We start from the raw sequence: 11,918 nt of genomic DNA on the forward strand, positions 1-11,918 counted from the left end.
ACAAGTTGATTAAGGAATATATTTCCTTTTTAAAAAAAGTTACTTAATGGTGTATTTTTTTAATATTTATTTATTTATTAAGTATACAATATTCTGTCTGCATATATGCCTGCAGGCCAGAAGAGGGCACCAGATCTCATTACAGATGGTTGTGAGCCACCATGTGGTTGCTGGGAATTGAACTCAGGACCTTCGGAAGAGCAGACAATGCTCTTAACCGCTGAGCCATCTCGCCAGCCCTAATGGTGTATTTTTTATGTTAGCCTATTAAAAGATAATAAAAGCTAGTTGCAGTGTTTATTGGGTGTTGATATAAGAGGACAATTGTAGTTCTTGGCTGACTTTGATGTCTCACCTTGTTTAGTCCTTCCAGCAAGCTTGTGAGACTATTACACCTTGTTAAAGACAGGCCTTTCTCTTGCCCCCTGCTCTGCTGCCAGAAGTGGGATGCCTTGTTTTCTTCATTTGAGAAAGTGTGAAGTTGCCAATTGCCAGGCAGTGGTGGTGCATGCCTTTAATACCAGCACTTGGATGGCAGAGGCAGGTGGATCTCTGTGGGTTCAAGGCCAGCCTGTTCTACAGAGTGAGCTCTAGGACTGTTTCACAGAGAAACACTGTCTCGGAAAAAAAAAGAAAGAAAGAAAAAGAAAGTGTGAAGTATTTGTGCCCACTTTTGAAAAAAATGCTACAGACTATGAAGTTGAAATTAATAATACCTGTCAGGATGGGTTTCTTGAAATAGAAACAGTGAAACAGACTTACAACCTTTGCCCTAGGTATCAGCTTAGACTGTGACTGCACCTTGCTTGCAAGTGATTTTGTTGATCATGCTCTGGATACCTTTATGTCAATGTACCATCCAGATATTCTGTTTACAGCATCAAATGATTGGAATTAATAACATAACCGTATTTTTGTTAATGTGTAGCTCTGGCTTTCTTGGAACTCAATGTGTATGTAGACTTAGGTGGCCTCAAACTCAAGAGATCACCTTCCTCTGCATACCAAGTGCTGGGATTAAAGGCATGCTTCACTACACATGGCTCCTTTGTTTTGTCTTTAAGGGAGTTGAAAGATTCATATTTAGCTCTAAATGCACTCTTTAAGCAGGTCCTGGCACCTAGAGTCCAAAAGACAAGGGTGAATTGTCACTAATTGGTTAGTAAATGGCTACGCACATGTGCACATGCACACACACATCGTGGTTGCTCTAAGAGCTCTGGTAAACAGCAATAATCTGTGTTCAGCAGCAGCTGCAGTTTCTTACCTTTTAGCAGGTCCCTTCTTTTCTAATGTTCTGATTCGTTTATTGAGTGGGAAACAATTCTAATGGTTTGAAAAAGTCTACTTCATGCTTTTATATTCAACATTGCCTCCTATTCTGTATTTTCAAAGAAAAATTGGTGGCTTAAAAAATGTTTAATGGTGGCCGGGCGGTGGTGGTGCACACCTTTAATCCCAGCACTCAGGAGGCACAGGTAGACGGATCTCTGTGAGTTGGAGGCCAGCCTGGTCTACAAGAGCTAGTTCCAGGACAGGCTCTAAAGCTACAGAGAAAGGCTGTCTTTAAAAACCAAAATATAAAGTTTAATGCAGCCAGGCATGGTGGCACATATGTTTAATCCCAGCACTTAGGAGGCAGAGGCAGGTGGCTTTGTGAATTCCAGGTCAGCCTGGTCTACACAGTGAGTTCCAGGTCATGCAGGGCTACACAGAGAAACCCTTCTCAAAAACATAAACAAATACCAATGCTTGGAAATTGCTTTGAAGAAAGGATAGGAAAGGCAGAAAGATCAGTGCTTTCTACCATACGTGAGTAGATTTGGGTTTGATTTCTACAACATTCTGTTTGTGTTCCCCACAAGAAAAGAAAATGTCTATTGAGCACCTGCTATATACCAGGCTTTGTTCCTGATACTTTACAGGTGCTGTCTGCTAGCCCTCCAATAACCCTGTAGTCTTGAATTGTCTGTGTATTTTCTTTGTTTCCAATAGGAAAAGTAGATCCAGTTTAAACAGTATTTGTGTTGTTACAGATCTTTGCTTTTTTTTTTTAGCCCTTTAAAATGGCAATGATATGCAACTAATAATCCATGTGCTTAAATTTTATGAAAGAAAACTAAAAGCAATAGTAAGAAAAACTTGAATTTCAGAGGATTGCTGTTTTGTTGGTGTGGTCATTGGTTATCAGAGCTGCTGCTCCTTTGCGTGTGTGTGGATTGTGCACTTGTGTGTATGTGTTGCCATTAGAGGTCTCTGTCGATGTCTCCATCTGTCACTCTCCAGCTTATTTTTTTGAGACAAGGTCTCACTGAACTTGAAACTCGCTGATGCCCACGCTGGCTAGCAAGTCTCCCAGTCCTCCTGTTTCTGCCTTCTGGTGCTGTATTACAGGTATGTGCCACCCTGCCTGGCCTTTTACATGGGTCCTTGGGCCACAAATACTTTATCCTCTGAAAAATCTCCTCAGCCCTTGTCAGAGCTTCTTATATAAGATTATTGGCTGTATTAATTAACCATTTGATAAATATTTCCTGATACCTCATCCCTTAGGCATTGTGAAGTTTATTGTTTGACTACTATTAAAAATGATACAGTTTAGAATGTGCATTATATATTAATGTTAAATTTTTTTATCACTTATCTTTCTTTTTGGTAATTATTTCCTTACCTAAATTTCAGATTTTAACTACTTGTATAAATTTTTACATTCAATTTTTAAATTTCTGGGACAATAGTAATGATAGCAAGCTAGAGGAGAAAGTGGTTTCTCAGTACGTTTCTTAAATGCTTTTTTATTTTTCTGACACACCTCAACCCTAGCAAGATGGCTTATCTTTCAGTTTTGGCAGACTTTGTTATTTTTTTAGAAAATCTTTATGGAGGGGCAGAAAGGAGGAGCCAGAGGCACAATAGAGGATCTGATGCAAAAGACTTTAGTTGCTAAGAGAGAAGATATTTGAACATCTAATGAAACCCATCGCTTTGTCTACTGACTTGAGGAATTAGAAAGCATTTAAAGTATGTCAAATGAATTTCTCATGAAATTTTAGGTGATGGTTTTGTCAGTGATAAAATTTATGGTTCATAATTTGTTCTGCACTAAAATCAGGTAATAAAACATGCTTTTAAAAAAAGTTTAATGGGCTCTTAGGGGGTTGGAGGAATGGCTCTGTGGCAATTTGATCCCCAGAATCCCTTTAACCCCTCTCCAAGTTATAACAAAATAAGCTAAGCTGGTGGTATAAGCAGACTTCAAATGTCAGTTCTAAGGAGCCTGAGACTGGAATCAAGGTCTGGAAAACATTAAGAAGATAAAGTAACCAAACTAGTCTTAGATGTTCTCAGTGAATTGGGTACCCTTTCGCTTTATAATTTGAACTGTCCTTTATTTCAGTTGCTGATTTTAGAAAATGACATGTTTTGTCTTTAGGGAAAGGCGGCGACGGAGGAGCAGGAGTTCTTCCCGATCTCCAAGAACATCAAAGACCATAAAGAGAAAGTCTTCTAGGTCTCCATCTCCCAGGGGGTAGGTGGAAGCATGGTGAAACAAAATGTGGGAAAGAATTCCTTCTTTAATCTGCTTTCAAGTTATGTTTTTGAGTGGCTGATCCATTTGTATTTTTAAGAATTGATGTAAGATGTTAGTGTTTAAGATCATCGGCTTCCAGCCATGTGCTCATCCACTCAGTCCATGTAGGGATTGCTCCCTGCCTTTCCAGTCTGTATAATTACAAGATGGAAAAGTGTGAAATAGGTGGGGACTGTACTTTTCTGCCACTCTTAATTGTAAGATATGTCTCCATATGGTGAGAGAATGTCCCCTTTGCTTTTTATGATGTTGGGACTAGTTCTATGGCAGTCCGACCTGAGTTCTGTTCTCCTTCTGCCTTCTTCCCATTTGCTGATTGCTTCAGCTTTTGTCTGTTGGGTTTTTTTTTTAAAGTTAGGCAAATGGATATTTTCCAACTTTTTATTTCTCCACACAAAGGATAGCATAGCCTTGTATATTTGTGTGCTCAATGACTAACCTTGAAACATGTCATGAACTGTCATGTCTGCTTTTGATTTTTGTCTTTTATTTTTTATTGTGTGTGATATACATGGAGGGGCATGCCTGTGCCACAGCATGTGTGTGGAAGTTGAAGGACATCTTTGTGAAATTTGTTCTCTCCTACTTGAATGTGGGTTCCAGAAGTCGGACACATGGTTCAGGTCACTGGACTCTAGGCTGTTACTCTGAGCCATTTCATCAGCCCTTTCATGTGTCTGGAGGTAACTTTTGTATATGGCTAGAGGTAGGTTTTCAGCTTCATTCTTTAGCATATGAATTTCAAGTTTTCCTGGCAACATTGTTGAAAACATCCATTTACCCATCTTGGAAACCATTTGATCTGGTATGCAAGAGTTTATTTTAGGCTTTCCATAGACTCATATGTTTGTCCTTAGCTAGCACCATATTTTCAGTTAATGTAGTTTGTAGTCATTTTGAAATGAGAAATTGTGAGTCACCTAATCCTGTTTTTTCTTTTGCTTTAAAAATATTTATATACTCTTGGATTTTATCTGTGTGTGCCTGAGTGTATGTATGTTCACACATGTGCAGGAACCTGTGAAGGTGGGAAGAGAATGTCAGCTTCCCTGGCACTGGAGGTTGTGAGCCATGTGAGCGCTGGAAACCAAACAGAGCTCTTCTGAGAGCACCGCGTGCTCTCAACAACTCTGCCGTCTCTCCAGCCTCAACTCTGCTCTTCTTTAAAAGAACATTTTGGCTATATGGAGATCCTTCAAGATGTCACATGAATTTTAGGACAGGTTTTTCCTGTATCTGCTGTTAGTGGTTTTTATAGGAATTGCATTGAGTCTGTATATTGTTTTTGCTGGTGTAAGTCTTCTGAGTTCTTTCGTTACTGTTATGGTGGTTAGTATACAAATTGTTTTATTTTTGTTATTTTTAGTTAAATTGATTGTATTTTCTTAAAATTTTTATTTGGTGTGTGTGTGTGTGTGTGTGTGTGTGTGTGTGTGTGTGTGTGTGTGTTTCTTCATGTGCACACAGTGCCTGCAGAGTCCCGAAGAGGATGGGGAGTTACAGGCAATTGTGAGCTGTCTGTCTGGAGTTCCGGTGACTGAACTCCAGTCATCCGGAAGAACAGTACTTAACTACTGAGCCACCTTTCTAGCCTTTGTTTTTTATTGTTTATGATGTTCTTTTGTATTGTTCTTAGATTTTGAAGCCATATATGAAGACACATAATACACACAAAAATGCTTTCTTTTGAAGACCTAAGGTTTTGCTTTGTTTTTTTGTTTTGTTTTTTGCTTTGTTTTGCCTGTAAGGTTTCTTGCAAACAAATTTACAGATTTTTTTGTTTGTTTTATGTATTTGGAGGTTTAGTTGTGACCAAAACTTCCTCTCACCTAGAATTCATCCAGATTTGTTTCCAGTATATAGTCATTTCATTTAAAAATAAGTTGGGTCTCTAAACCCATTTGCTTTATTTCTTTTATGTAGAATGCCATGTGGATCCTACTTTATTACCATGCGAATGACTAGACAGTCGTCCCCAAACCTCCTATGATAAAAAATAGTTATTCCCCAGTGGCTTGAAATGTTACCTTTTTAAAGCTACTAACAGGGAACTTGCTCATAGTTCTGTTTTAGAGCTATCTCAGCTAGATCAGGAGCACTTACGTTTCTCAACTAATCTATTCTCACACATCTGATTATCTGTCCTTTTATTCTGTTTTTTTCTTTCTTTTTTTTTTTTTTTTTTTTTTTTTTTTTTTTGGCCTATTTTGTGTGAATATGTGAGTCAGAAGATAACCTAGGGACAATTGAGTCTCTCCTATCTTGTAGGTCCCAGGTCTCAAACTCAGGTTATTATGCTTGATGTCAACTAAGCCATCTCACAGGTCCCTTTTTATTCCCTCTTGAATGTTCATATATTAAGTTGAGAATGTGCATATGAAAGTGTTATATAATAGTATATAGTATATTTAGAGAATTATAAAAAGAAAAAAAAAGTCTACAGGGGTTAGAGATTCAGTGGAAGGGTTCCCTTACCAGGAAGGAAGAAAAGCATCTGTATTTAGTTCAGATGCAACTTTTCCTCCATATTGTTGATTTGTTTGTTGGGTGAATCTAGGGACAAGGAATCATTGGGGTGTAGACTGACTATAGTTGGTTTTTATCTCAACCTTCTTCTAGTAGAGAAAGTATATCTTGAGCATTGAAAAAGAAGTTGACAGTACAAGTTGTGTTTTATAGGAACACGCTGGTGGCTGCTGAGCAAAGGTGGAAAGAGGTCAGGTTGTAGGCCCTGTCTTTGTTATTTTCTCAATCCAGTTTATTATTATGCTTATTTACAATACATTGTTTTGGATAGCCTGTGTTAGATAAAGGACTCTTTTCAAGAGTACAGTGGGTCTTTACATTCTTGAAAGATAACTCCTATGTTTTCAACATAGCCGAAATAAGAAAGATAAAAAGAGAGAGAAAGAACGGGACCACATCAGTGACAGGAGAGAAAGAGAGCGTTCCACGTCTACAAAAAAGAGTTCTAATGACCGAGATGGGAAGGAGAAGGTGGAGAAGACCAACACACCGGTTAAGGTGAGCTGCGCGGCCAGGGCACGGGGCACTGCTGCCGTACCTGTAGATTCCATTTCAGAGAGATGAGAACCTGTCAAAACATAAGCAGCTTAATCCCTTATTTGGAGAGTCAGTAAATAATGTGCTGTGAGAGAATTTGTAGAGAACTTCCGGGTAACAAGTGTATTAGAGGTTTGTGATACTGAGGCTCAGTTTGTGTCTGATACTGTTTTCCTCAGCGTATATTTGAGCAAATTTGATGAGACTTTGTTTTCGTTGATTTTGTAATGTATAGTTAAGCTTAGATTTGTTCACATAATAACTTGTTCACATAATTAGATTTGTTCAATTATGTAATATATAATTGAAAACTAAATTCCTTTACCAGTACAGAATTGAAAACTAAAACTCCCTAATTAAACTTTTTTTTTGGAAATTGAAAGTACTTGCAAATTATGTCAGTTCTCTTTACTATCTTGTATAATTCTATTTGGAAATATAGGTTCTGGAGTTGGCTTTGCTGCTGATGGAGGGTTGTCGTCATTAGTGACATTGGCATTATTTATTTATTAAGCATGTATTCCTTGTTAGGCATTCTTTGTTCTCAATGTAATTCTTCCTTAGGCCTCGGCAGAATTCGTACTGCTTTTGAAGGCTTTTCTAAGAGGAACAGTGGCTTCCTTTTGTACGTGCTCACACTTATTTCTTGTAGTGTTTCAGAAAGCACTTTGGCTTCTGGGGGCTTTTATAAGGCTGTTTGTGAAGAGCTAGAATTTCTGTTTACTTGTATTCTGATTCTGTTACCATGAGTTGTCCATCTTTTGTTGGAAATAACTTACAGAGGGCAAATTGATACATGTTCTTTCATGGGTTTTTAATAAAAGAAAACAATACAGTTTTATTCACAAGAGACAGAGTTGAATCATTTAGCCATACATAATTACAGACAATTATTGTGCAAAATAGTGAACATGCACTTGATATTTGTTGTAGAAGGAACACAGTAAAGAGACAGATTTAAGTGTGAGCAAAGATGCCGACGAGAAGGAATCCCCAAGGACCGAGGAGGAAAACAAAGTACAGCAGAATGGGAATTGCCAACCAAATGAAGAGAACAAAACCGACGTGGCGTAGGACTGCCCACTGCATCTCTCCCTCCACAGTGGGAGCAAACCCAAAGCTTTCAGTGTGCAGCAAGGTGTAAACGGGGACGAAACCCACATATGGGAACTAGCAGCTCTTCTGGCTATGAGGTGTCATTGCAGACATCTTGTTACTGAGCATGCACATCATGGGAATAATCAGATGTTAGCTGAGTGCACCGTCCTCTGAAGTCTGCATTTCTGTGCTGGCTGGCACACTTGTCATGTGGTTCATTAGTGTTTGCCAAGAAGCATTGCAAATCAATTGAATATCAGAGGTCCAGAGTTGAACTATCCCTTAAGACTGGAGATGAACATTGGAGGCTCCTAAAGAAAATGCTAGTTATTGAATTTTGTATTGTTTTACTTTTTTAAAAAAAATTTTCAATATATACAGTTTGATGATGTGCTTGAAATTTGTGCAAATATATATACACACTCTTGTAAGTAAAGTGCAAAATATGTAAGGAGTTTTAACATTTACTTCACAGGACTTAACAGTGATTGTGGTAAATTCTCACTATTGTGTTTTCTTTTGCTCACTGTTTTGGACGTCAGTTTTTCTTTAAAACAGTTTTATAGATTAAAATTGCTTAAATAAGTGGATTAAAAACCAACTGACAATGCATGCTACTGTTCTCTTTGAGAAGAAGAGCAGCTATGTCGAATACTAATAACAATGTGTAAGTATTTGGTGTTAAGAACCATTGGGTCTGCCACAAAATGAGCGTTTCTTCTTGAACTTTCTTGACATTTCCAAGCTCATGAATAATACTGCAGTGTGACTTGTCAACTGCAGGCGGCAAGATGCCCTTATAAAAAGGAGACTGAGTTTTCAAAATGGGCTATGGGAGCACAAGCTGAAGCTCTAGTGCCTTCTGCAATGTGTGGTGTACTGCTTTCTGGGATTTTATATGTACTAGTCACGCTCAATTCGTATGGAGTCTAGATGGCTGTATTCTGTTCACAACTATTGGGAAGTGTGCGAGGGCTGTGTCAGAAGCTTTTTAATTGAGTTAAGAGAAGGAAGTCCTGTTTATAAGACTTGTGAAGTTTCAAACAACAGCGTAGTTTTGGGACCACCAGTTTCTACTGTGATGATTGAAAAGGAAATACTTCAAATCAGAGGGAACTTATTAGTTGACTTAATTGGATGGCCTTAATATTACCTCGCAATCATTTTCTTCTAATGATACAGAAATTATACTTAAAGGAAGACATATTGTTCAGCAATATGCTTATGCGAGTTTAAGATACACGGTCATCCACCAATCTTAGACTCAACTTTTCATAGACGGTATGGTATGCAAGTAGTAAAATGAAAACTGCTCATGTTTTCTGCAAAACTATAAATTCTAGTTAGTGCACTATTTATTCTTACATTTTCAAAAAAACAGAAACACTTCATTCATAAATCTTATTTTAAAATCAATTTTAATTTTATTTAATACAACCTAAACAATCAAATTACTCAGTTGCCTTACCTCATGGGAAGGGTTACTGTCAAAGATTTAAAAAGTCAAGTAGTACTTTAGTTGCTTGGTTCCAACTTGAGTCTTGTTTTCATGTTAATACTGTTGAAACTATAATTTGAAGAATAGAAAAGCCCTTTCTGCAAGTCATAAAGCCTGGTTCGATTATGAAGCTGCTTAATCATCTTCAGGTGTTCAGATTACTGTGTGTATGTGTGTGTTTTCTTTTCTGTCACTGTGTACATTAAACTTTTTTGGAAAATGCTTTACTATGTAAAGTATAAATGGCCATTTTAATCGTTTAGCCACATCCAGTTGGCTAGTAACAGCTTACTCTGATGGAGCAATGCTTGGGCAGCTGTGGAAAGATTGTGAAGGAGTGTGTCTCGCTTCAACCGCTGTCTTATTTATGACATGTAAGTAGACTAGAGCAAATGTTTGAATCTTTGCTATTTTTAGGACCATTTCGCTAATAAAGTTCAGTATTTTAGAGGAAAGAGTCTTCAGTTTCATCCTGCTCTTGTTTTGCATGGCACACAAAGGGTTGTGACATGGCCAGAGCAGCCTTGTGCACTGTCTAAAACAGCCCTTTAAATTAAGTCGAGGTGTTTTCCTGTCCTCTGCACTGTTCAAACGTTTTCATGGTGGAAGGTAGCATTATTCTACCACTGATTACTTTTTATGTAGGTATTTATTTTACTCAAGTAATCATTAACGTAGAAGAGGTTTACAAATTCAGAATAAGTAGGGTTACAAGAGAAAGTAAAGTAAGTCAGAGGCTCTGGGATTGTGTGTGTGTGTGTGTGTGTGTGTGTGAGAGAGAGAGGGGGGGGGGAGGAGGCATGCAGGGAGGCAACCACATGTTCTTTTTTTATTCACTTGCTATTTTCTATTAAGGTATTTTAGTTCTTTCAAGAATATTGTCAACCATGTTGTGGTGGTGCATGCCTTTAATCCCAGCACTCTGGAGGCAGATGCAGGTGGATCTCTGAGTTCGAGGCCAGCCTGGTCAACAGAGTGAGTTCCAGGACAGCCAGGGCTGCACAGAGAAACCCTGCCTCAAAAAACAAACAAATATTGTCAGTCAAGATACTGTCAGAAAAACCTGAGGTGTAAGGTAAGAGAAGCCTCTCCCTCTGACAGCAAGTTTGGTGCTTCTCCTCTCTCTGGACCGGATCTGATACTGTGATGTCTTCATGTGCGCACTGACCTGGTGGCTTTACAGGTAGACCGCAACAGGTCCTTAACTTCTTTGACTATTGCCGTAATTGCCGTTTAATCTAGTTAATTTAGGCAGAAAAACACTATTCAGCCAGTAATCTCCCATGTTTAGAATTCTTTTCTGGACAGATTTAGTGTTTTTTATGTATTTAACTTTATGTTAGAAGCTTAAATTTTGGTATACTCAGTTACAAATAAAAACCAATGTTTATAATCAAGATGTTTATTATTTTTTTTGGCAGGGGGGCAAGAAAAGTTTCTCTTAGGATACTAATTCCTTTGTGTTGCTTTTATTTTCAGATTTTTAAAAAGACCCAACTTTTTATCTACACCTGTCTTAACCTATAAGAATATTTAACTTCAAGGGTTATGGAGCTCACTAGTAGGCTTTAAAATATTTCCCATTTATAGTGCATTACAGATGGAGTATGATTTCATTTCATGTTAGTTGAGTTAGCAGCTAGCATTAGTCTTTTGGAGGGATGCATTGGGTAAGGGAATATCTGAGCGTCATTGGAAAGAGGGTTCAACTGAGTGGATTATGACCGGGAAATGCAGTGACTGTTCATTATATATTTATATGTTTTCCCGCCAAGATGTTTTCTCATGTTTACTTACTAATAGTCCAATTATTTTTAAATTCCAGGTTTAGTGCTCTTCAAAAAGCTTCATCCTATTTCTGAAAATAGGAGTCTACTATAAATGTAACAAAATAAAACTTGTTTCCTACTTAATTTGTAAGTCAGCTTTTCAGTTCCTTTTGTTTCTTATTGTACAGTTAATGCTGTTTTCACCTACGGCATGAATGAGTCATAATTAAAAGATTAGAAAATAAAGCCATTTGTGACTTCTGGTCCATAATCAGGTTAGACTTAGTAATAGATCTTTTTACAAACTAAGCTAAGATACTTTTGTGGTTTCTGGAATTGATTGTTTATAGTTGATTTTTTTTTTCCTTCTGGGTGTTTTTTTTTTCTCCCCTTCTGGGTGTTGGGGATTAAACCCAGGGCTTCAAAGTACTCTCTTTCTCACTGAACTGCAGCCCAACTTATAACAATTTTTTAAGCATAGATTTTTAGTCTTTAGCCCGAATCTTAATTTTATAGGCAGCTAACACTTTAATTTGGAAAATTACCAGTTTGGGAGATAAGACGTATAAATTCCAGGATCAAAAGGGGGTAGCGGTCTCTGTATTCTTGATTCACCTTTATTTGCTGACAGAGACATTTCTGACTATGTAAGTTCAGATTCGTCAAGCTCATACTAAGAGAATTGTAGGATTTTACTAGTAAACAGGACCAGTGAGCAGCACATGATTGAGGAATAACGCAGAGGACTGATTTCCATACAAGACTGAATATACTGTGTAACTGTATAGGTCAGTTTAGTAGTTAAAAATACTCTCTTGGTCTCAAGTAGTTTAATAGAACGTTGCTGTCAATCATCAGGGGAAAAGTTAATGTAAGCATAAAGATACTGCCCAGATGT

The 11,918-nt window shown here is 37.7% G+C and overlaps 1 protein-coding gene across 4 annotated transcripts in view; it reads left to right on the forward strand.

The window, feature by feature from the left end:
• Positions 1-11,175, forward strand: part of Srek1 (splicing regulatory glutamic acid and lysine rich protein 1) — a 32,937-nt gene extending 21,762 nt beyond the window's left edge. For all 4 annotated transcript variants that reach the window (XM_038321421.2, XM_038321422.2, XM_042054640.1 and 1 more), the window contains 3 exons: positions 3,434-3,529; positions 6,472-6,616; positions 7,589-11,175. In XM_038321421.2, the coding sequence (XP_038177349.1) occupies positions 3,434-3,529; positions 6,472-6,616; positions 7,589-7,729 (382 nt within the window). In that variant the 3' untranslated portion in view covers positions 7,730-11,175. The remainder of the gene's footprint in view (positions 1-3,433; positions 3,530-6,471; positions 6,617-7,588) is intronic.
• The last annotated feature ends 743 nt before the right edge of the window (positions 11,176-11,918 follow it).

The sequence above is a fragment of the Arvicola amphibius genome, chromosome 3 (assembly GCF_903992535.2).
Source record: "Arvicola amphibius chromosome 3, mArvAmp1.2, whole genome shotgun sequence".
NCBI lineage: Eukaryota > Metazoa > Chordata > Mammalia > Rodentia > Cricetidae > Arvicola > Arvicola amphibius.